At 40.3% G+C, this 26,723-nt stretch overlaps 1 protein-coding gene across 1 annotated transcript in view; it reads left to right on the top strand.

Moving 5' to 3' along the window:
• Positions 1–203: 203 nt before the first annotated feature.
• angpt1 (angiopoietin 1) overlaps positions 204–26,723 on the top strand; it is a 58,091-nt gene continuing 31,571 nt past the window's right edge. Inside the window, exons 1-4 of the mRNA XM_031738125.2 lie at positions 204–1,062; positions 22,001–22,156; positions 23,106–23,227; positions 24,443–24,675. Of these exons, the coding sequence (XP_031593985.2) occupies positions 670–1,062; positions 22,001–22,156; positions 23,106–23,227; positions 24,443–24,675 (904 nt within the window). The 5' untranslated portion in view covers positions 204–669. The remainder of the gene's footprint in view (positions 1,063–22,000; positions 22,157–23,105; positions 23,228–24,442; positions 24,676–26,723) is intronic.

Genomic DNA, 26,723 nt, shown 5'->3' with positions numbered 1-26,723 from the left:
CCACATAAACCGGCCTGAAAGCTGATCCCCACAGTGTAAGCATGTCCTCTGTGCTGAGGTCTCTTTCTGCCAGGATCACTGGCTCGCGCGCGCGCGCGCACACACACACACACAAATGCGTCCATGCACAGAGTCACATTCCTCTGCAGGCTCTGCGAGGGGCAGGCGTAGAGTGTGCTGGAAGCTTGGAACTGCTCTTCAGAGTGAGCGTCTCCCTCTCTCTCTCTCTCACTCTCTACCCCCAGTCGTTAAGTTTGCGAGCAGAGGAGGAAAGGACGGCAGAGAGACCAGGGGAGGTCTGACGACACTATCCCAGCATACCCAGCACCTACTTTAAATGCACACTCTGATAAACGCAGGCAGGCTCTGATTTACTGGAGGAACACCAAGAAATATAACCAAGCTGTCACACTCCAAGACATGTGTGCAACTTTCCCTGCCAGGACAAAAACTTAAGAGGAGGTTTGGAAACATAGCATGTGTGTCCAGTCCATGGCAAAAAAGTCTGCATGAACTCTGACTGCTGGAGGTCCAACTTAAGGATGGAGGATACATGTTTCAGGCTAACGTTTTCTGATTCAGCCCTTAAGAGAACATCTAGTAAAGCATAGAAGGAGAAACAAGAGACACAAGAAATTTAATCACCCTCAACAGCGCTTCCAGGCTGATATGATGCTGTGGTACCACTACAGCCGTCACCTGCTGTCGCTGGCGGCGCTTCTGGTGATCGTGAGCTGCGGAGGAGGTGAGCAACGGAGAGGGACGGACGGCAGCAGCAGTAGCAGTAACGGAGGGAGTACTAGTAGTAGTAGCAGCAGCAGTAGTAATTCCAATAACAGACGTTTTCATAAGATCCAGCATGGCCAGTGCACCTACACCTTCATCCTACCTGAGGGAGAGGGAGCTGGAGGAGGCTCCTGCAAGGAAGCGAAGGCCAGTAGCTCGCAGTACAACGCCAACTCTCTCCAGAGGGACGCTCCACCACCTGAGCCAGACTTTCCCAGCCAGAAGATCCAGCAGCTGGAGAACGTTATGGAGAATTACACCCAGTGGCTACAGAAGGTAAGGAGGAACTGTATGTGGAGCATCAGGTGCTAGACCTCTCTTTTCTTTTAAACATGAGCTTGGCTTAATGATAAGCTGAAATAAGAACGCAGTGGAATTTTCCTGTTTTAATTAGAACCACGCAGAAAATCTTAGAATTACATCTGCATGAGTTTTTTCTTTTGAAGTGGCCACGCTGCTGTGTGTTATTTGTTGAGATATTTGTGTCTGCTTGGGTGTGTGGTCTCCCCGGAGCGTCTGTTTGTAGCTTCACTAGATACCTTGTTTTGGTTTGTGGACGAGGCTGTCAGACTAAAACCATGCAGTGTTTGCTGTTTTCATGTAGTCGACACATAGTTTGTCAAAGTGCTTGTCAGTAGGAGAGTTTATGTGCCTTGGAAAAGTGCAGCTTTCATTTACCCTTATCCCCCCCCAAAGAGCGATGCTGTGTGGCCACTTTCAAAATAAAATTCCAGAGATTACCACACAAAACACTGACAACATCAAAAATGTTAAAATGCACGGCTGTCAACTGACTGACTTACACCTCATAACTCCTTCAGTTGTTGAGAAAGCAGCCTGGTCTCATAGTGGCACTAATCTTCTTTGCTTCTGAGTTGACAAACAGACTTTTATTAGTTAACAAAATATGTGTTTTTGATAACACACAAAAGAGGACAGACTGGGGTATTTGGTTACGTAACTGTGTACATTGACTGCACTGAACTTTTCATTCTGGATGTCACACAGCTGTCCGGTTTTCACGCACAGACATCTCGTACTGCTGCGTCTCTGTCTAACACATCTCTGTTTTCCTGACGTCTTCCTACTTTTCTATGTGTTAACCGCAAAATTCCACAGATGTCCTTTTGAGTCGCATTGGTCATACAGCAAAGGTAGCTATATGTCAGTCACCCTCTGCTCTCCAGTGGGCTGTCTCTTTAATGGCAGGAAGTCAGAGGGAGCCCCAAGAGACTCAGAGAGGAGGAAAAGACAGGGAAGGAGAATGCTCTCTTTATTTTTGTTCAAGTGTGAGTTTAGCCTGAAAATCCAGATTCATATAAAAGAAGTTTTATGTGAACATTTTTATTGGAATAATTTATTGGTTAAATAACTCCTAAATTAAATCCCTTTAAAGGGAATTTGAAGATCTGTGAGGTGCTATGTTCAAATATGGTTCTTGTGTGATGTTAATAAGACGCGAATTCTGAAGCCATATCTGATACGGCTTGGCAGGCACTCTGCTTTTTCAGGCTTTGAGACTTTGTGTCTCCGAAAAGCCCAAGACCGTCTCTCTGAAATGAATACACGATTCAAACAAACAAACTTCCAAATTTGGCATCACAGGATCTCCTGCTCCTGCATTTTCTACGGTGTTGTTGCTCCCAAATAAGATTAGCATGTCCAATCTGCGATCAACACCTAAAAGCTGATGGCTTATTTTATTTTCTGCAGTTTGTAAGTCAAACACGCGCACAGCTAACAACTGATGGATTTCATGGATCACAGTGTAACGGGGAATTTATCAAGCTGAATTTCGCCGATTAATCTGTTCGAACGCAATGAACATGTCCTTCGAAAGCTCTCAGAGTTACGCCGCGTCTGTTTTTCGTTTTCTCACAGAAAGTAATTTTCACTCCTCGGGTTGGAGGAAATGGTAATTTCTCATCAATTAACCAGGCAGTGGCAGCCGTCTGCTAGAGCGAGATGTTGACTGAGTTTGTAATTAAGGGAGGTAGTGTTGGGGGCTACTCCACCCTCCAGCAAATTCAGAATATCTTACGAAACCATAGAACTTAGAAATGCGTCTCAAACCAACTTGGGTATAGCACAAGAGGGAGTTTGTCACTACCACTGACTTTATCTACATTTAGCATTCTGTGCGTCACAGTTAGAGATGTTGTTCTGAAAAATCTTACAAAGCTGTTTATGTAGAGTCACCATTAAAGGGCGGAAAAATGAGAAAAGACTTTTAGTAGTCAAACATCTGAAAACTTGTGTATGTGTTTCTGTCCGCGTCTTAAGTGCAGAGAAAGGCCATGGTTTATAATAATAGCAGCTCTATCTTTGCTCAGTGAACCTCATCCGTCTATGACAGTACAAGGGACCCTGTGAAAACACAACGGCAGCATTCGTGCACTGAAGGTTTGACTAATGGGACCTCTAGAATAACTTTCTCCTCAGATGTAAGGAAGGGAGCACCACTACTGCTATTGTGCTTCTCTCCTGACACCTCGGAGTTTATCGTGCAGGACCAAAAACAGTCTTATCATGGATTTTCTGATGTATCTTCTAAATACTGTAAATTTAAATACAACAGCAGAAAAACAGAAGTAGGTATATCAGAAATAAAGAGGAATTACCTCTTGGTCATTTCATAAGGGAAGTTTAAACACACAGTGGTAATTCACGCTAATTGCACTACATGGGGGGGAGAACATCAGGATGCAGTTAACATTTTTCATTGGACAGAAGATTAAGCGTCTCAGTCGGTCTATCTATCTTAATCGCGCCGGTCTTTTTACTGCTTGTCTATAAGAAAGCTCGCCCTGATGTTGCTCCAACCAGCCCTGATGAAAGAGACGGACAGAGAAGATTATTATAGATAGCAACCCTGTGCCTGTGCTTTCAGTCCAGTGTGGGGGGTAGACAGTTAAGAGTGATGTAGCAAACAGCTGTTGGGGAAGTGTTTTAAGCCTGAGATCTTACCTTTGTCAACCCAGGGTAAAGTATATGGACCCTGATAACATTCCTAACCAGTCAAAGGTGGCTCGTGTTTGCTCAAGGATTACTTCTTTTTCCTGTCTGCAAGGTGAAGAGCCACGGATAAGCTTTCTTACCAGAATTTCACAGAATTGTATGTCATAAAAGGAACACACGGGCAGAAAAAACTCACAAAAAACAAGAAATGGAGAGAAAATCAGAGACAACAGGTAGGTGACTGTGTTTGGTATGAAAATGTGTTTTTATTTTTGACACATTTATCTATAATGCTTTTATTTTCCATCCTTACCAAATATATTGTCCATAGTGATATTAATTATTCACTGATTTGTACTTTAATGGTGTTTATATTTGGCAATAACAGAAAATGTAAAACAATACAGAAGAAACACCCTTCAGTGATGTTATGAGTGTTGATGTTGCATAGTCTGTCCACCTGAGGGCGCTCTGCAACTTGTTGGCAACAGGTGTTTGCCAACAAGGAAGAACCAAACATAAGTATAGATCAGTATTAAAAATCCTTTATCGGACAGGCTGTAAAACTGGGACAGTACATCAGAAATTTCACAGGATTCAATTCCCACAATGCACTTGCTGCAGCAACTCACCTATCAGTTGTAAACCAGCCAATCTTAGTACACAACAGAGCGATACAGAATACTGAAGCTCACAAAATGCTAAAATACATACTCAATATGCAGCGGGAAGGTAAAGTACAAGTTTTCTCCAATTTTCTCCATATCTCATAAACAGGCGTTTTTGCTATTTAGAGGTAGTTCCTTGCTAGAATGCAATACGGTTACAGCTTAGAAGAGATTTTGTTATCTCATGCTGGCAAGTCAGCTTTATTTATTTATTTATTTCAAGCATATTTCACCTTTGGTAGACGTCAAAGTGCATAAAAAAATCGTCCATTTTCAATCCAGATCCAACAGTGTATGCCTGTAAAATTCCACAAGGAAACTTTGAATATATATAAATCTCAACCCCAGGGTCTCACAAACATCAGACATAATCATTTAGCATCAAACAGTAGCAAGCTAACGTTTCCATTTCTGACGCTTTTATAAAATAAACTGTCTGGTCAATGCAGCAAACCTTATTTTTTCAATAACTAAGTATGAGTTGGTCTTCTTGGGATTTAAAATATTTCATGCTTGTAACTTTGTGCAATTTAGGGCACAAAAAGAATTCCCAGTGTCATCTCGCCATAAGGTCTCCTACCGTTTATATGCATATACAGGTAACAAATAATGTTCTAAAAACCTCCTATTAAATTTTTTTCTTCAAGCAGGCTGTCCCAAAATCTTAACGCTATCGGAACAACAGGACAATTTCACCTCGACTAAATGTTAGCAGCCGTCGTGGAATAAAGAAGCCAGAAAATTGCAAATGTAACCAGCAGCCAGATTTAAATGTTCACTTAATTTATTGCATAAAAGGAGTTTTGTTGGTAGTGGAAACATTTTATCAGCATCTACTTTTGAATTGTCTTTGGAGTTTTTCCCCCCTCTTTTGGTTGTTCGATAGAGTGTTGATAAAGGCAAGTTTTCATAACTGATATACAGCCTGAAATGACCAAAAATGTTGACTGAGCTAATAAGATTTTGATGTTCGACAATTTCTATTATTTAGTGTTGTGACATACTTAGATCAATACCAAAACTCAGCTTTATTGACAAGTAAAAAGATGAAACTGGTGTTTTTTAGTGCACTTTAACAACAGATGGTGTTCTTTGGTGCACTGAAGTGTAACAAGATCTTCTCATTTCCCCCTCTTGTGGAAACTGCAGAAAGTTTCTGGAGAAGCCTTTGCCAAACTAAGCTGTTGAACATGGAAGGGGAAATGACCATCCTGGGTGTCTTATCCCTGTGAAATTCCCATCTTTCTGCCTCTTGACGAACTTGACTGCGTTGCATAAACAGTGCTTTAGAGGATATACCAACATGTGGGCAGCAGCTTGTTTCCCTTCCATATTGGGAGTTCATTTGAGATAGAGTGAATATGTTTCTCTGCTTAATGCTGTCAGAAGGCCACACAGTGTGCCTGGGGATCCAAGGGGAAACCTATCTATTTTAGTAGTGACTTCCTCTATAAGAGTTTATTTTCACTCGTAATGTTGTCCAAAGCTAACAATCGGATGATACATAAAGACGGGCAAATGCTCCAAGGGATAAAAAATCTTGTCCTTCTGGACCTCTAAACTTGCAAAAAGGAAACCATAGAAATTACAGAAGGGCGCTCCAATAACAGCTTCCAGAAGGGTTTTCTTGGTTGCACTTGTGCTTTGACTGTAAGTGAAAAGGAAAGAGAACTTTCTGCTTCTGCGTGTCGTGGGAGCAGGGAAAAACATTACAACAATGCCGCAGTATTTCCACACGGACGTGAAAATGGGGTTCAACACTGTTAATGTTGCTGATTTTCAGGGAAAGGGGGCATTTAGCGGTTTTGTCACGCTCAATAAGCCATACCGCTTTGTTTTCAGACTCACCCGTTTTTTCCAGAGGTCGTATTTCAATTAACCGGTGGCTGCGAACATGATGGCAGCTTTGATACTGGCCAGGCAGGTATTGTACACCTATGTCTCTTTAAAGTCAAATGAATGAAGCAGTACATTTCTAGGTAATGTGACAGTCCATCTTGAATTTGTCTAGTTTCCTTTAGTGCAGCGATACAAAGTTACCATTTGGTTTCTTTTTCCATCATTCATTTTAGTGAATTACTCTCAGGTGGGTACTTTATTGAGGATTTATTTTGCTTTAATTACAAGGTTATACATTTGGCTAAATGCTTGCAGGATTTATGATATCCCCACTGAAAACACTGTAGCTATAGCTTGTAACTTGGCACCCGCTCGTGCATCTGTAAAATAAATTGAGAGCTTCCTCTTATAGGCTCATGTTTCCGTGCGCTCTCACTCTTCTAATGGTGCTAATTTTTCTTCATTTGGTCGTTAGAGGTATTACGAATGTAGGTACTCTTGTGATTTGGCCACTTGGACACAGTGAAAAAAGTCACGCACATATGCTATACCGTATTATTACTTTTAATCATCATTAAAAAAATTGGAGGTAGTCTGAAGTCTAGCCCCAGGCCATCTGATTGATGAGAGGTTGTATTCAGATTCCTTTTTAGCTCTAATCTGGTCACCACCAACTTCAGAGGGACATATCTGACTTTTCAGCTGCTAAACGCTCCATTATGTTCACCTAACTTTGCAAGTATGCTTTTTAGTTGACATTAAGAGCAAAGTGATTTAACTCGAGCGTTTTTTTTACTTAAACAGCAGTTTGCCAGGAGCAAAAGAGTCATAAGAGAAACAAACTAAACAATGAAGTCAGAAGCAATTCCGGCACTGAGACTTTGAAATGGTCTCCAACTCCAGCTTTGTTTAGCTGACTCTGTGGACGCCTTTAAGAAACGGTTAAAAACATTTTAGTCAAGGAGGCCTTTTGTTGAGATTCTTATAGATAGTACCTGTTTTTAGTTAGCTGTTTTCCTTAAGTCCTATATTTTATTTTTTTGGATTGCTTTGTGAAGATATATCTGTAAAAAGCACTTTAGAAATAAACTTTACTTCCTTACTTACTTATATCTCAATACTTGTAAATGCTCTGGGAAATTATTTAGAGGTAATAACACCAAGCCTTTATCTAAATAAACAGGGAGAGAGCCATTATATAATACAGCAATGAAAAAGCTTTACCCTATCATTGCATTATTTACAATACTAATGCACTCTGCTTGCTTACTTGCCTGATAACAAATTCTGGTTTTGGAAAAGAGCTTTGACACATATGTGGTCATCCGTCCATCCATCCGTTCAACTTAGGGTGAAAGGTGCTGGAGCCTATCCCAGCTGTCATGGGGCAAGATATGGGGTACAACCTGGACAGGTTGACAGAGCCATTGTTTATACAGCAATACCGATTATAGCAGCTTTAAGGTAAGTGTATGTGTATAGGTTTTATTCTAGTGTGGTATTTAAATATTTTCTTATAAAATTGCTGAAATAAGAGGTTTTTTGTTTTTTTGCCTCCCCAACAGAACAACCATACATAATATTATTCTGGGCAGACAAGTGAAAGCCATTAGTACTAGAGTGGAAGTTGTTGTCAGAAGAGTTGCCAAAAGCAAAAAGGTTCTTGTCTGCATCTTTGCCACTGCTAAGGTTGAGTGATTATGAGCCAAATATGAGATAATAACAACTTAGATAGAGTGGAACATTAGGCATTATGGTCGATCTAAGTGCACAGTTAGTAATGTAATGTGCTGTTATTTTAGCCTGCAGCAAATCACGAGTGTGTTTAAACTTACTTCGGTCGCAGAGCTGCCTGTTATCTTTTTTGTATTTTTGTTTTATAATGACTCTTGATAAACAGAGCAGATGATAATATTACTCACCCATATCTGCTATTTGTTTTCCTCCAGACTTCGGTTCATGCAGGTCGTACGCTGTAAATCAAAGTTTGATTAAGGTCAAAGGAACTGATATGGCATTAAAAACAAAGCTCTGTTTGGATATTTGCTATTTGAGCTGCTTGCAGAGAATACCCCAAGACGTCTAACTCGGTTTGAATTTGCAGTAATCTGTCAGATGCTCTCTTTTTTTTTTTTTTTTCCAACAACTGGTTTGTTTCCAGGAAAAGATAACTGATAAAATATCCATTTCTTGTATTGCTGACTCTGGCAATGTGCCGCAGAATGAAAAATGAGGAAACGCTGTGAATTTGAATGCTCTCGCTACATGCTTCAGTTTATGTTCATCCAATTTGGAAGTTCACTCTAAGTTGTGTTGTTTGATCCCCGTTTATGATAATTTTCAATCCCGTAGATATTTCTGTGAAGTGGAGGAAAAATTCCTGAAGCCGCCTTAGATGCTGCCTTTGAGGCCGGCTCTCCCTCCAGTGTCTCTTTGACTCTCCCTGACAGATGTTGCATTCTGAGTGGATGTCTTTGTTTGTCAGCGCTGGGGAGCCTTCCAGAGGTTCCAGAGGGCAGCGCCGTTTCACCTTGCTTGGAGTCAGCCTTGCAGATTATGTGTTTCTCGGATTCTAAAGCGAAGAAACACAAAAATCAAGGTCAGATGCTCAAATATGAGGAGAAAAGGCCGTAGAGTGAGGCCAAGTTGTAGAAAACTGTTGACAGGAAGCGCATAACGGTGAAAAGAAGACAGAAGAAGATTGGGACAGACTCGGGGATAGTAGGAAAGAAAACATAAACAGCTTCATTCCCTCGCAGTGTGGCCTACATAGATCTTCAAATGAGTAATGGTTGTCTCCATTGTTTTTGTTGCGTTCTTATGGTGGTAGGATGTGAGCCACTTGTTCTTAAGGCCTTCGTGTCACATCTGAGCATTACTTCACGTATTTATTTAATCGTTTATTGTCTTGTGGTGCGAGTGAGGGAGGCGAGCTGGTCTGTGAGTATTGTGCAATGTATTGAATTACATCTTCAGACCCACACATCTTGATGGAATTCAGTCTGGAGCAATTCAGAAGGGCAGGCTGTTTATAACCTGCCTCTGTTTTCTTTGGGCGCTTTGGGCACATGAAGTGAGTCGGGTCTCGGTTTATCGCTTTAAATGCTGTGATTGGTGTGACACTTCGTTCAGCCTGCTAATGGCAATACGCACACGCACGAAAAGATATAGACGCACATGCAGACACATTTGCACCCACAAATCTTAATATTTGTTTTGAAAGCAAAGACACTCGTAACCCTGTACAGAGTTGTGTTTGCGTTAGCGGGGACCTGAGCCAGACTTCTCATATTTCACAGAATACCACAGCTGGAGCTGGCACAGTCACTGCAGACGTGTAGAGGAAAGTCAGTAAAGTGGGTTACCCTGTGACATTTCTTATGTTCCCTGCTGTTAAACAATAACACCCTCAAAACATCGTACAGTGCAACTCAAGAGTCCTCATAAAATCATTGACTCCGTCGACTGTTTCAGTATGTTTCTTTTCTTTGGTCGTTTTAGCTGTTTGTACTTTCGGTCACACTGCTATCAGAGCTGTCGATTAGCTGATAAGGAACACCTGCTGCACGACAGGATTTGGTGATGAATTGCACCAAGTATGCAATTCACACGCCTAAAACGCGCAATCCGTTTGTTTTTAAAACACAAAATAAGTACACACAATCAAAGTATTCAATCAAGTACGGTAACGAGAGGCTCTAACGAATAATCTTTTAGGCAAGCAAGCTGTGGATTGGATTTTTTCTTTGTAGTAAAGGCTCTAAAAAGTTCAACATTACATATAAGCAGATACTGATTTAGGTTTTCATTAGAACTTGCTTTGTTGCATTACACCAAACTATAGCTAATCACACTCCCACCAAAGAAAACACCCAAACTGACCTGGAAATAGCTCTTTTATATAATTCATAAATACACTTTAAATGATAAATGTTTTAAAAATCAGTCTATGCTTAATTTATCTAGTCCTACATATTTTTTTCTCTGTGCTCACAATGCAAAACCCATACAAACATGTTGATATATATACTCACTGGCCACTTCTTCAGTTACACCTTTGCGAGTTGGACCCTTTTTTGTCTGCAGATTTGTGGACAGCTGCTGCCAATCTCGCGTTCCACAACAGCCCAAAGATCTGGTTGCCGTGGAAGCTATTTGAGAGCTGTGAAGTCATTGTTATGCTCCAGAAAGCAGTTTGAGATCATTTGAGCTTAGTGACATGGAGATTTATACTGGTGGATGGAGCCATCAGAAGATGGGTACGCTGTGGTCATAAAGGGATGGACACGGTCAGCAACAGTACTCAGATAGGTTGTGGCATTTAAAAGATGCCACATTTTTACATCTTTTAACATCTTTTATTGTCAGTGATATCAGTAATATGTAGCCCCATGCACACATCAGACACATCAGATGTGCGCATTGTTACAGAAGTCAAGATCTTTCTTCAATTTAGACCTTAGAGAAATGTTAATTAAAACATTTTATCGACCTTCATTTAGGACTGTGTTTATTATTGCTACATTGTTATTCGAGTGCGTGTTACAGGGAAAAACCTTGTAAAAACACTGCTGTATTTGGTGTCAGCCTGAAGCATCAAGCTGTTTTTGATTTAGGCAAACAGTTGACCGTAATGATTAGTACAGGTGGATTTTAGCAATCAGTGTTGTGATTACTGGTAGAGAAAGCACTTTGCACACATTTAGGGATGGAAAAAATGTAGCGTAACATTTTTCTTCATGTATTTCCCCTCTGCAGTAACGGTGCAGTGACAGACTACCTCTAAATTGCGCTGCTGCACGGTGACCTAACAGAAACTAACTTAGAAATCTGTTGTTGATTGAAAAGATGGATGTGCTTGTTGGTCTGGGTTTACAACGAAAATACAAATGGTTACAAATAGTTCCAGAGGTTTGTTTAAGTTGACATGTTTGCTGTGGTTCTGAGGTGGCAAGGTTAATCCTCCAGAGGCCTGTACATGGACGTGAGTAAATCTGCACGCGTGAGTGTGTCACGTTCGTCTCCGTTTCTGCATGCGGGTTTGTGCATGACACTGTTTTATCTGCACGAGCCTGTTTTTTCGCCTGTGTTTGGATGAGATGACCTTGAGCTTAACCGATAGTTTGAGGAGGATCACATGAGATGTTACTTCTCTGGGCATGTGGTGCAGAAACTGGAACAGAAGCTGACACATGCTGTCAAACAGCACTCACATTATCCATGTAAATGTATACACGTCAGTGATACATGATGTCTATGATGTCTCGTCTAAGGGATGGATGAAGATGTAACTTTTAACAGTTACAGATTGCAAAAAAGAATGGGTGACGTCACTGTTTTCCTAAAATCTACCTTGAATGTAGTAATTATCATTGTGTTTGCCATTATACAACTAAGATTCGTGGATTTCTCGTGGTTTTCAGTCCTACAAGAGCACCAGACGGAGTTCGGTTCCCAGATTAGATGTTCAAATTTCAGTTTTTCTGAGCCTTGTGGTACTTGTCATGTTGGCTTAACAGTTAAGGTTTAAAGTTCATTCACGTCCTCAGAGATGGCAGCTTTCAAAAAGAAAACAAAGCCTCTTCTCTTTTTTTTCACAGTGTTATTGCTTTACAGTCCATTTAGTACCTGGAACCTTTAAGCCCTCAAACTAATCACAAAAAAATGGATAAGATGTTTTGTTGTTTGAGCATGACCATTTATGTTTAGTTGCACTGGTTGAAATCATTTGATCCATCCTTTGCTTTTGCTTTTGTTTATAGACATGTCTTGAGTGCCGCTGCCTATGAAATTCAAAAACAAACAGAAACTGAACACAGAAACCCAGGGATTAGACAGGTAATGCACACAGCGTGCGCTTCTCTAAATTATCCTTTTCTCTACTTGTTTTCTTTAGCAACCTTGCACAACAGAAAAAGATGTGATGTAATTCCAATGACATGCTATGTCAAAAACATTTCAATGTGTGTACAAATGTACTCGTACTGCAGTTTTTCTATGAAAAACATCAAACACATGAGCAGCTAATGACCAAGATGCACAAACATGCAACGTATCAGCCAAAGCCAAAGATCAAACTGCTCATTAGCCGCACATCGTCGATAAGAACAGCGTCCACTTCCTTTTCAACATATGTGGTAAACTTCGGGTCAAAGCTGTTTCGTGTGTGCATGTTAGCTGGTCTACTTCGGCCTCACTTACTTAGAAGTGCCTCGTGCAGCCATTGACAGTGCGTGTCAGCAACAGTGGAAGCATGCAAAATGACTGAAAAGTAACATAATTTGGACCTGATGCGGTAGTGTCTCCGTGTCTTTGGTATTAGAATCAAAGCGAAGCAAAGATTGTAAGAAAGACAGGGAAATGCAAGCACGTGTAGATGTGCAGATATGGGAGCGAGGAAGGGAGGGAGGCAGAAAAAGAAAGTGAAGGAGGCCGTGCTCAGCTCGCACTGTGGTGATTAACTATAGGAACGGTTTATAGACTCCGGAGTCTATGCTTAATGGGATGTTAGGATGAAAGATAAACACGAATGTGACATTGAAGGAAACAACCCTTGTCATTAAAGGCTCATTCGTTTTGATTTAAAAAGACACCCAGCTTGGTAGGTAGTGGTGCTGGCACACAAACTACTGGAACCGTTTTTCCCTGAGGTTTTGTCTGACTAGGAGGTTTAACATACAACGCTGTATGTAGTAAGGTTTCTGTCATGGCTGAAATTAAAACAAAACATGCCCACTTTCATATATTTCTACAACTTTCTGGCAGAGGAATCTCCTGCTGGGATGTTTTGAGGGTATACTGGAATGCTATCTCAAATATTTGGACGTAATAGACTCCTCCATGGGATGGTGGGTTTGCGATCCCTGTGTGCTTAAGTAAAGGGGCAGACTGACATGGCCAGCAGCATAGACACAAAAAGAGACTTTTTAAAAAAGGGGTGCATTCCTGTCCAGATGTGTCCCTGAGGAAAGCTTCTCATGTTGGATGACTAAGCGAGCCACAGTATCTCAGGACTGTCCCTCTGCTGGTGCTCCCTGTTTAAGACATCTGGATGAATGGTAGCAGGTCCAGCTTTGTTTGCTTATTTGTTTTTCGTTATGCATTCCCATGTCTTGGATGACTGCAAGAACTTCCTCTCCCATAAGGCTAGATAAGCAAAATTAATTGGAGTAATTTTTGGACCAATTTTGACATTAGAGAGCACCAATGTAACTGGAGTATTTATGAAAATATACATTCATATGCACGCTTTCCTTCACTGTATTTGTTTACATTTGTCATTGAATAAACCGTGCTTTGTCTCTAATAGCGACTGTTACATCTGCTTGACTTAGGAATCATACATTAAATCTTGTCTTGAACCACCCCTCATTTCTTTAGGTACAGCGATTTATTGAATCATGTCCATCATGCAGTAAATAAGGGCTCTTAGGCATATACGAATTCTCATGTTAGAACTGTCTTACGCATGTAATTTCTTTAAGTAGTCTGCAGGAGTAGCTCCCCAGTTGTCTATCAAGGTGATCCCATACTGCTTCAATCATGGTGAGCTTTGGGCTCTGGGAAAGTCAGTCCATGACTGATGGTGTTCTTTTGTCTTTCTTCTTGTCTTTTTTCTCTACTCTGGGATGCTTTTACTGAATTGGCATCAGATGCTTTCCAGATGGTATTGCATCATGGATCAAAATCTGCTGATACTTGTCTGTGTGCATAATTCCATTCTCTTTGACAATATCCTCACACAACTGGCTGAAACGCAGCTCTTAACCATTTCAGACCCTCCACCGCATTCTGCAGAAGGCTGTAGATACTCACTGTTGTACCTCTCTCCTGATCTTCGCAAGACTGGTTGCCATTGATTTTCAGTGGGGACTGGTTTTTGTGCAATTTCAGTTTTTACTTAATTTGGCATGCCTTAGCCTTTTCTTCATGTTTCCCTTCCTTAAGAATGGCTTCTTGATAGCCACCCTTCCACTGATGCCATTTCAGATGAGGCTTCGAACAATAGATGGATCAACTGATCTGAACTTGTCAAGTGTCCTCAACTTTTTTAAGGACACACTACACACCATGCTCAGATACGCCAAGTTTTTGGCTAATAGCTTTTTGGGAATTGCCTTGTTGGTGCAAAAATACTATTATATTGCTGTCAAGCAGTGCTATCTTTGGCACTGTTCATAGATTCAGCTAAAGAAATGAGAAGAAAATGTGTTTTTGCGACAGACTGCGAGCAACAAAGGACCTAAATATGCAATTTAAAATTTATAATAATAAAAATAATAGAAGCTTGTTCCTTCCGTAGATTTTATTAGATGGGCTTGTTCTCTCGGTTTTATAGGAGTTGTAGCCTGTAGATATTATGATATTTTTATATGTTTCTTGTCTAAGACTTTGCAGTGATTTGAGTTATGTGTAGTTTCACTGGAATTTAGTCCTAAAGAAGCACCGAGCAGAGCAACTCTGAAAATTCATTTCCAGAATAAATTTTCCTCGTGAAAACAAGCAGTGTGTGTATAACCATATCAAAATCAGTAAATGAAAAGCAAACATTGCTCTTGGATGTTCTCACACAAGTGCTACAAAACTCAAGTTCAAGGCTTTAAAATGTTCGTCTCTCTATTTTATGTCAAAAGACCGTGTTTGTCCATCTGTGCTTTTCATAACACAGTGCCAACATTGCAATTTTTATATCTCAATCTGTCATTCTGACAAATAAAAGACTTTCTTTGTTGTATATTCTAGTAGTTTATCACTGAATGTATGTGTTATAGACATAACACTGTCAGACTTTGATTTAAAAGGTCCTTCCAAGTTTGACCATTCACGTAAGAGAAAGCATAACATAGATTGCACAAAATTTATGTCTCAAAGAAACTGACAAAAAAACAGACTAAAAGCAACAAGAGCAACGCAAGCAGGTTTTCTTCTTTCTTGGGTTTTAATGTTTTTGCAAATTTAACATAATCAAAAAAAGTATTAAATCTAAATTTGACTCGGGTTTGTGTTTCGAAATCGTGATTAAGAGCATCAGAATTTTACCCAGACCTTCTTGAAAATCAAGCCTCATTTCAATTGAAGCATTTAAATGATCCACACACAGATCTCATCAGTTGTTTGGGAAAAAAAATCCCCACATCAAAAGGTATTATGTATATTCCCCCTTCTGTGTTTGTGATTTAGTTGAATTGTTAACACTGAGTAATGATATGCAAAGTCGTATAGTTTAAGAATATCTGACAAAATGTGGAAAATATGAACTTCAATTTGGCTTAAAACTTTTGCACTCTGGTTAGATTCTGATTTGTTTTTCCTAAGAAATATCACCCAGCCTTGAATATACCAGCCAGAAAATCTCACTTTCTTTTATTGGCTGCCCTGTTGACAAACCATCATGACAGTAAACCTTTGAAGGTTGAAAAATGGCGTGCGTCTGAACCTGCCAAGCAATTTTGGGTACCTCAAACTACGCACTATAATTGACCTAATCATTCATAAAGAGCTTGGTTTACTTAAAGCTGTGTACACATGTTTCATTATGTCCTTGGAAATACAAAACCTCAACAAGATTAGCATCAATACTATCTTGACAGGTTGACAAACGGGAAGAAAACAAGCAAGAAAGATATAAAGGGGGAAGAAAAGGCAGTGTTGGATCAAGCAGGTGCTGGCAGGCACTTGGTTGTTTTTCAGATGGCCAAATTCACACAGATCAAGAGAGCTGAGAGAGGGTTTGGACAACCCAATTCATTGCGCACCCCTATTCCTATTCTAAATGATCCACCATCAGCATGTTTACTTGCTTTCTTGTATTGCTTACAGACCTTCTCCAATGTAGTAGCGTGACTTTCACAAATAATGCATTCTGTGGGAACTACCTCCTTGCAGGAAGTCTATACCGACCTATAAAATCCTTGTGCACCAAGGGCACTTCCAGAGTTTTTGAAATGGGAAGTCCCCCAGCCCCTCTTTTCAAGCTTTCTACTTTCTACTCTGTGGAGTAGAAAATATAATCCCTTGATCGATTCTCACTGCAAGTTTCCACAACCTTACTTGTGCTTCGTTTAGGTACTTGAGTGAATGCACTCAAGGTGCCAACCAATGCAGCAATCCTCTAGAGGTTCTGCTGTTAATATCCATGCTCTCAGTCTTCTGCTTTTTGTGTACGACATGTGCCTTGAAAGTTGCTTAATTCATCAACTATAGAGGTTCACACACAGTGCTCAAGAGCTGTCTACCACATTGAACATGATAGAATCACCAGTCCTGAAGAAAAAATGCTTATTCCCAGATGGATTATCGAGAGGTTTCTGGTGGTTGCTGGCTGTCATTGAGCGAAATCAATCACAAAGAGGATGTGGTGCAAAAAAATCTCCTTGTGGTTGTGTTGGTTGTTAACAGATTGCTTTAGTTGCCAGTAGTTTGCATGTAAGATGATACCTTGTCTGCCAACACTCTAACTGTGCTAACTAACTGAGAAAAAGTGAAACATGAAAAATTGCAACACAAACCCGAAGTAGTGAATGTTTGCCTTTAAAGTAAAAGTTGTTCGTCAGCACTTCAATCTGCATGTTTCAAATGATGCAATGTTTACTTTCAAGGCAAAGGGTCTCCATTTCTTGCACAGTTTCACAAATGTTCAGCTAGTGGTCAGCAAGTATTCGTAGAAAAGTCAGCATATTCAGTTTGAAATACCGGCGTCTGTAGCAACCTGCTAGTGACCATATCAAGGAGGTTTGATTGGGATATTAACAGGAAGTATTTTCTCTCAAGACCCAAAATTCCCAGAGGGGGTCACTGACCAGTCTATAGGCCCGTGTGACTCTTGCTTCTGGAATGAGTATCAGAATGACTGCATCAACATCCAGTGATCACCAACTGGTCAGAATACACATTGACTTGACTGGTTGTTGCAATATGATATTCGGCCGGTCTCTCATCCTGTCTGACTGGAGCCTTATTCACTTGACCCAATGTTGCAACATGTTCAAAATGGCAGACAAGTTGACATCACATAGTTAGCGGGTACGTGACTGCAAGACCTAAATAGTCTGTGTGAGCCAGAGCAGAGGGAGTGACACAGTTAATGACTCAGTTAGTGACTCGCTACAACAACGCAAGTATGAACCACACAAGCAACATGTAGAAACTTCCAGCTCTCTGCAAGCAAAAAACTTTGATTCAAAAAGTTAATAAGATTGACCATATACCCCAAGCATTCGCTCAGTAAACATGACAGCTCATCTTATGCAATGGATGGGTTTGTGTGGTTGCAGCTAGCTGATATGTCTGTTAGGAAGTAGAGGAGTGAGCACTCTGGAAGTTGTTAACTTTCATTATATTGTTAGAGCGCTTATCTACAAGTTGAACTAAATAGGATCAAACTACAGTGTTGTTGAGTTTCCAGTTGTAGTTTTTTATTGTAGTTGTAGATTCTTCATGCAAGTTTATAGCAGTCCTCAGAAACTTTAACTTTAAGCCTGGATATTATTCAGGAATCCAGTGGTTTACAGGTGTGGTGTAGCAAACAGCTCTTTTAAAACTGCCTGATGAAACTGTCTACTTTGACATGCCGGGCCTCTGTTTGTTTCTTATTTATTTTATGTCAGTCATTCTCACTCACACGACATCCTGTGAGAGGACAAAAAAATGTGGCAGCAATTGAGTAAATCCCTGGATGCTGGCCACTGGAGCAAAGGTCACGGAGATCAGCTTCGAGTTCAGTCTGAGTTGTTACTCATCTAATCTTGACAGACTTTAAGACAGCGGTCCTAAAACCATTTAAAGGTGGCTTTGAAAACAAACAATCGAGTGGCCGAGTTAGACAGTTTTTAAGATACGGCAGAAGTTTCTCCTATTTTATACAGCTGCAGAAAGTGGCCTGCAGTAAGTCAGGGTAGCACCTTCTGAAGCCCCACTAGAGTGAATTATAGACCCGGATTTTAAAGAGTGGTGTCAAATTCACCTTCCGCTGTCAGTGAATGATAAGAGAGCATAAGTGGAGCCTATTTGCTGGCTTTGGGTCTAAGGTGGCCTGTGATACATTGGGAGGTGCTGATGCGGGGGGTAGATGATGGTAAGCAATAACCCCTATCCTCTCTGTTAAAGTGGCCTGCAATGCATCCAGGCATGAGTGAAAGGGATGTATCCCAGAAGCCAGGCTGCCCCAGTAACACCATTACCATCACCTCCCTGCATGTGCAAAGAGCTGGAGATAAGCAGGGATGTGACGGAGCTCCACTGGAAAGTATTTTAAAAAGTCCAGGCCTGCAGTTTTCTTACTTTCACAGTGTCTCTTTGCACTGCTACTGCAGTTGTTTAGAAGAAGTTTAGAAGGTATTTTAAATAGTAATTGTAACAGAGAGTGTCATCTAAAGGGATTATCCTGTCCCTGGCTCTCAAGCATTGGTATTTCAGTAGATCTGCCATAATTATTTGCAGGATCCGTATGTTGGATGTCTGACATGATGCCATTCCAACCTTTTTGTGTGTTATGCTTGGTATGAAAATGTGCTTGCTCAGAACATTTCAATCAGCAACAGTTGCTTTTAAAGTCTCTATCCTGTCATTTACATTCTAAAGGGCCCAAAACAGCCTGTTTGGTGATTAACATCCAGTTGTGCCTCATAAACTGTTTACTCTGACCAGTCTGTGCATGCAAAGGGTACAGGGTGCACTTAAGGCACTGAAGGATGAATGTCACGGAGCGGAGCATAATTAGTAAAGTCACAGGCAGGCCACATGAAGTCAGCTTGTGCCAAACACACCACCATAAAACCTTAATACTTCTGTAAAGTAGCACTTAGGGAAACATAAACTTGTGTTTATGAGACTCTCACTTAGCAAACAATGATTATCTGAGAGATGATAGATTTAGCCATTTCTAGAAGAAATTAAGAAGGATTTAATAGTATTAAACTATTAGAAATTGGAAGTTACTTAAAGTCATAGTTATGAAAGTGGACTAATTATTTTTGGTGAGTGACAAATATGACCTACTAACCTTTTTGACCTGAGATGACCTGCACCTTAATGTGGCTAATATGTTTGTCTATAGTCTGCCTATGTTACTGTTATAAAGGGTACATAGCTTTAAGTAATATTTTTACTTGAAAGTATACAAAACTTGAAAGGACCCTGCTAATATAAGCACTTTAAAGTTATGTGGTTTCTTTAGATCACTCTGTATATCAGATCTTAGTCCCCACTCATAAAGGCACAGAGACCAGTTGATCACCATCTTGCAACCACTGGTTGTGAGGGTAAAATGAGTATAAGCTAAATGGTTGGTGAGTGGTTGGTGGCAGTTCTTTGAAACCAGTTGCTAAGCCTCATTCACACAGGCTGAGAGACCAATCAGTGACCCCTCCGCCAATCACCAGCCACTAGGGAGAAGTGCAGTAAGATGCTGAGTGGTTGATGGAGGTTATTGGAAGTTGATAAAAAGGTATAGGATGCTGCACCAAAAACGTTCTTGCAATTGACTTGGTTGCTGGCAGGTTGCCATGTTTGCCAGTAGTTTGCTTGGAAGACGCCAACTTGTCTGCAAACACTCACAAAGTACTCATCAAGCAGTAGTGAGAGAAGTGCAAACGAACTGAAAAAAGTGACCGTTGTCTTCAAAGTAAAAGTCGGACCTTTTGGAATGTGTTGGTTGCAGTCGTAAGGCACAGCTTTGACTTTGAAGGCAAACGGTCACCGTTTCCAGTTTTACTTACACTTTTTCAAATTTCACTGTTGTTTGGAGAGTAAATGCTAAGCACCTTCTTCGTGATTGATTTCATCCAGTGATGGCCAGCAACTTCCAGGAACTACTTACCAACTCATCGGGGAATACATATTTTTCCCTAGTAACTGGTAGTTGCATGGAATTACTGACCACTTTCTAGGCCTTTGTGACTACTTATTACTACTGAATGAACATTTAAAACATAGCAATAAGCACTGAGTGAAGGTTTAAACCAAATTATTTGTGCTGAATATTAATTTTTTTTAATTCCCTGTTTTTTTTCCATCTTAACAGAATAAAACCTTTGCATTTTCGTTATACACCCATTTTTCACTATCTCAATCCTCCTGCTGAGTGACACAAATTCAGCTCTGGCAGTGGAGGAAACTATTTGCTTTTACTGCCGACAATAGTTTCTGCTGGTAGTCAGTAACAGAAAAAACACTGCATTTAACTGGAGTCGAGGTTAGAAACCATCTAAATAACCCAACACCCACATAGACCTATTTTACAGCTTCCAAAGTGCTGATTTTACATGAATGGGCGTGTTTGTATAATCTCTTTTCTCCTTGGTACTTTCCACGTATGACCCTCGCAAGGTCCAGCCATGATTCAGCCACACTGAGACAAACCGTGAAGTGATAGCTGGGCTTAGGGTTCTGTCATTTGTCTCTTCAATACCCTTTTTTTTCAAGATGACTTAAGCTGTGCCAAACTTCTCACTGCCCTGAGACTCGGGGTCTATGATTGTATGAAATCATCACACGAACCATAGAGTTCCAGATTTACCGATCACCTTTTCTCAGTCGTAGTCTGTGGTTCATTATCAGCCAGAATAATCCATCATTATTAGAACTTTGAAAATTCCAGACTCCTTGTTTTCTTTCCATGTCTTGACGCCAGACCATTGGAGGTTATATGAAAAGTGACACTTATATCAGTCTTGTGTAGTTCACAGCTAGATGAAGCCATATTATGTCTGAAATCCAGCCTGCAAAAATGTTTAATTTTACTTCTATATTGTCGCCAACAGAGGATATTGCATTGTACGCTTAATTCAACTTGGCAGAGCCACACCAATGGCTGAGAACTGGCAGTGTCTGCTGAAGAGCAACAGGGATCCGCCTCACTTCTCTTTTATTATCCATCAGTCTTGGATTGATTAAAATATTGCAGTTCATTTATTTGTTATGAAAGCAAAAAAGTCTATTTTTTTTATCTGCATACAAATCATTTGCTGGAAATAGTTGCAGGATAAATGTTTTCTATTGAATTATACAAACAGATAAAAAAGACTGATATTTCTGTCACTTCTGAAAATGTTATGCCCACCAATATAAACTGTATGTGAAGTATGTGCATTGTAGCATGTAGCACAATTTCTCCTTGTTTGTATCTGACAGATTTTTAGCCAAGTGCGTAGATTTTAGCCAGTCGTGCATGGCCACAGTTGGACACAAGTATCTTGGTGGATTTCTGGCTACCTGCTGTTATTCTCATACCCTCTATCCACACCTTTATATTCTCCACTGTTTAAAAAACCAAAAGGAAAACATGAAATGTCCTGACTAGAACAGAATTCGCAGGATATAAGTTTATATTTAATCCCAGGTGATCTATGTAATTAATCTATAGGAGAACCTAAACCTTTACCACCGTATTGTCATTTGTTTGGGTATGGAGCACAGACTAGTTTGGAGATAAGGAGGAAAGACGTCTGTCCAGACAAGGTCTGGCTAATATCTATTAATCTGTTCAGGCCCCAGCTAACCACCAGCATGTTTGTGCACCTGTATGGACTAAGGTCATTCTTCAATCGAGTTCCTTTCAAATAATATGAAATAAAAAGTATGTGTGTATTTTTATAGATAAACTTAAGAAACCTGGATGGTGAAGATGCTTGGGTTTTTTTTTCATTTATATATTAATGGGCCAATATCTTCACATACACTGTGGATGGTATATTCTGGATGTTCGTCAGTAATCACGAGTGTTGCTTCTTCCTCCTTGTTTTTTTCTGTAGATTGAGAACTACATCAAAGAGAGTATGAAAACAGAGATGGCGCAGCTGCAGCAGAGTGCTGTCCACAACCACACTGCAGCCATGTTGGAAATGGGAACCAACCTCCTCTCTCAGACTGCTGAACAAACACGCAAGCTCACTGATGTTGAGACTCAGGTAAAACGAATGTTTTCAAATGCCTACATATTTGAGTGAATTGTTATAGTAACACCGTGTAGCTATATCCTGTGCTTCACTAACTATTTTACACATTTTTTCTTAAAAAGAAAAAGCAAACTGGCTAACGACAATAATGATGGTATATGAATGCCTATCGACTACTTTGAGTAAAAGGTGATGAAAAGTAAGTGCACGGGTCATTTTTAGCTCATTTATTCAAAGTACATGGCCGATCGTGGCTCAAGAGTTGGGAGTTCGCCTTGTAACCGGAAGGTTGTCGGTTCGAGCCCCGGCTTGGACAGTCTCGGTCGTCGTGTCCTTGGGCAAGACACTTCACCCGTTGCCTACTGGTGGTGGTCAGAGGGACCGGTGGCGCCAGTGTCCGGCAGCCTCGCCTCTGTCAGTGCGCCCCAGGGTGGCTACAATGTAGCTTGCCATCACCAGTGTGTGAATGGGTGGATGACTGGATGTGTAAAGCGCTTTGGGGTCCTTAGGGACTAGTAAAGGGACTAGTAAAGCGCTATACAAATACAGGCCATTTTACTGAATCACCTAATGGGGTTTCTCCCAAGCTGTGCTCATTTTTATTGTTTTATGGGCAATAATCCGCAAATTGCGATAGATTGTGTATGTCATTGATACTGCGGTTACTAAAGCACTAAAACGATAACTGCTCACAATTTTTTTTTTAAATATAAACATAGTAGAGATAAATATGTTCTACATATTCCCATGTTCTAGGTGTAGGCTTGACAAAATGAAAACAAAGCTGGGGATTTATGTGTGGCTTGAATGTACAGTGTTTTGTTTTTTGTTTTATCTTTTTTTTCCTCAAGTGCTTTTGGTTTATCTTACATTTTGTTACATTGTTGCTGATTTATGATTACTGGGACTAACAAAGTATAATATCGATTTTTTGTATTCTGTATTTTTTTTGCCGTGGCAGGTTCTGAATCAAACATCAAGGCTTGAGATCCAGCTGCTGGAAAATTCTCTTTCAACCAACAAGTTGGAGAAGCAATTAATGGTCCAGACCAATGAGATCAGCAAGCTGCATGACAAGAACAGGTAAACACACAATACACAATACAGACTGGCAACCGAAAATAAACCAGAGGTAATAAAGATGATGTATCGATGGGCGAAAGGCCAGCAAATTTACTAAACATTTTTCACTCGCTGCTGCTGTTTGCTGCATGATTGCATAAACAAAATCAAAAGCTTACTACCAGCGCTCTCTGACATTGTTAGCAGATTTTCCAAAATAATATTTAGTTATGTAAACAGCAGCAATGATAAGAAGCTCATACTGTCTTCGTGCTCAGTAGATCCCACTAAACCCCACGAAGCCTCGCTTTCCGTTTTGGACCACTTTGTATTTGTTGCAAAATCAAGCAATTAAAATATTGCTTTTGGATACGTTTTCATGACTCTAAACCATGTTCTTTACAGTGATTAGACCTGTGGGATTGTGTTACATGATGTAGCTTTTCAGTCCATAGGTCTCACTGCGATATCCGCAGAGACTGAGACAATCACTTAAAAAAAAAAGATCGCCATTTGAAAGCATAGTTTCTGGTGATTCAGACTTGAATTATGCTTGAAGCTTATAGACATAGATTTCCGAGAGCAATTTTCCTAAGCTTAAGCAATTATGACATTATTCAATCGCATATGTATTTCCTTTACCGATCTTATAACTTGGGGGAGGATATGATTATGAATTTGATGTCAGCTTCTATCATCTTTGAGGTATTAGATTGTAAAGCTCAGATGCCGTAATAGCGTATTCACTTACCTCAGATGGGCCTGCAAAGTGAACAATGAAGCACATGTTTATACTGTGTGAGGAAAACATGGCAACTAAGCCTACAGACATCATTGTTTGTATTTTAGTCAGGGAAAGTTCCTGAATTGGAGTTCTCTAATCACCTCATGGGAGATAGTGAGGGGAGTATTGCCACATGTTGATTATAATTACTTTGGGTGTCCGTCACAGGCGGCGCAGTGGGAACCAAAAGTCAAATATGAAGAAATTTAAATAAATATGTTTTAATCACCTGATCCATGCTCATAATTGCAAATAAATGAAACAGATATGTATTGCATAACTAGTAAATCAGAGGCAGGATTAAAGCATAAACTGCCAAACAACTGTGGATCAGTTTAAATCCTGTGAAAACAAATGTAATTCCAGAGACATTGGATGACCTGGAAGGAAATAATAATTAACAACTTCACCATGTTCCATAATAAACTCTTTCATTTTGCTTTTCCCCTCAGCTTCCTAGAGCAGAAGATGTTAGAGATGGAGATGAGACACCGTGAGGAGTTAGAGACACTGAAGCAGGAAAAGGGAAGTCTCCAAACCCTTGTGGGAAGACAGAGCGGAGTTATCAGAGAGCTGGAAGCCCAGCTGAGCCGGGCCACAGGAAACAGCACGGCGCTGCAGAGACAGCAGCAGGAGATGATGGACACTGTCCACAACCTGCTCAACCTCTGCTCTAAAGATGGAGGTAAGCAAACTGGAGTCATAAATGTGTAAAAGTTTGGAATGTTTCAAAGTGTAAATATTGTTTTACACAATAGCCATCTTGGAAAAGCATATCCTTTGAAGTCTAGTTAAGTCAAGCTCAACAGCTCAAACTGCAAAATGTATCAGAATCACAATCAGAATACTTTTTATTCATCCCTAAGCAAATTATATGGGTACAGTTGCTCCAACTTCTTGAACTTAATGGCAATAAAACAGAATTCATTTTAATATGCACCAAATCAAAACTGACTAAAGTCCCAACCAGAAGTCTTTCATTATCCACTGAGAACTCTGTTGTCACACCCTCCCCTCAGGTTAAGAGTCTTGGTGTCATCCTCGATAGCACTCTTTCCTTCACAGCACATATAAATAATATCACTTGGTCTTCCTATTTTCATCTCCTTAATATTAACCGCCTTCGTCCTCACTCACTCCAAACAGTACCACCATACTTGTCAATGCTGTTGTCACATCTCGTTTAGATTACTGTAATTCTCTTCTTTATGGTCTACCTCATAAATCTCTCCATAAACTGCAGTTAGTTCAAAATACAGCTGCTCGTATTGTATCCAGAATTAGATCCACTGAACATATAACACCTGTTCTTAAACAGCTCCACTGGCTTCCAGTTCACCTCCGTGTCAATTTCAAGGTCCTGCTTCTTACTTTCAAAGCGCTTCATGACCTCGCTCCTCCATATTCATCTGATCTTCTCCATACATACTCACCCCCTCGTACACTTCGCTCTTCTTCAGCTTCCCTTCTGTCTGTTCCACCTGCTCGCCTGACTACCATGGGACTCAGATCCTTTAGTTGTTCTGCCCCGAGACTTTGGATGGAATTTCCACCAGATCTCCAGACCACAAACTCTCTCACCACTTTTAAATCACGTCTCAAAACCCATCTATTCAGAATTGCATACACCTGATTCCATCTTAGCCCATTTTTACCGTGCTCAGCTTTTGTACTTGCTTTTATATCTTCATGCTTGTTTTTTTTCTTATTTACCTTATGTTTAAATTTGATTTTGCTTTGTTTTATTATATTGTATTGTTGCTACTGTTCTGTGATATTGTAAGGTGACCTTGAGGGTAGAGCTGGGCGATATAAGATTTTTTCATATCACGATATGTTTTTTTCATTTCAGGCGATAACGATATATATCACGATATAAGCCAAATAACTATATTTGTAAGATTTAAATGTGCCGTTGCTCACAAGTAAAATGTGAAATAATCAGCAGCTTGTCTTGATTTTAATATTTATTTCCCATAATAAGTTCAACAGGGCAGATGTACTTAAGGAACATGAGAATTTTTCAGATAAATAAAGGCAAATATTGCAAACTACACAAAAGGCAGCCGCTAAAGCGTTTAAGTTTCAAAATAGAACAAACAAAACAGACAAAACTAAATTGTCAATTCCACTTAGAAACAAAATATTAATTCTGAAAATAAATCTTAGTTTGTTTTACAGAAGAACAGACAAAATTGACTAACTTTTGTCAATATCAAATAAACTGAGAACTAAAAGGAAATTTTCAATCTCTCCTTGTTGTATAGCTTTCTTAACTTTCTGAATCCTTTATCATCTGCAACTGAAAATAGTTGTGGATGATCACTATACCTTTCTAATGTCACGTTGTTGTCCCTGGCTCTCTTTCTCTCTCTCTCTCTCCCGCTCTGTTCCTGTGCTACTGCGACTGTAACTACCGCCCCCCCCCCCCTCTGCTCAGCGCAAAGCACAAGGCTCGCGCGCGGAGTGAAGCGGAAAAAAAGTGCGAGAGAGGGTGAGAGAAAGAAAGAAAAAAAAAAACGGCTCGCGATAAGGAGCCGGCTCGCGTCGTTCACGTCAAGCCATTTCGTTCGCGACCGACACATCACTACGAAACACACTTTCCTCCGTTACCAGCGGCTGGCTGCTTCCCAAACAAATACACATGCGCGGCTTGGCACTTGTGCTGTACGTAACAAGTCACGTGACGTGACGCTGCGGCTGTGATTGGTTCGGCTCTGCGCTACTTAATTT

Source organism: Oreochromis aureus, linkage group 22 (genome assembly GCF_013358895.1).
Source record: "Oreochromis aureus strain Israel breed Guangdong linkage group 22, ZZ_aureus, whole genome shotgun sequence".
Classification (NCBI taxonomy): domain Eukaryota; kingdom Metazoa; phylum Chordata; class Actinopteri; order Cichliformes; family Cichlidae; genus Oreochromis; species Oreochromis aureus.
This window is presented reverse-complemented; position numbering and strand designations above follow the sequence as displayed.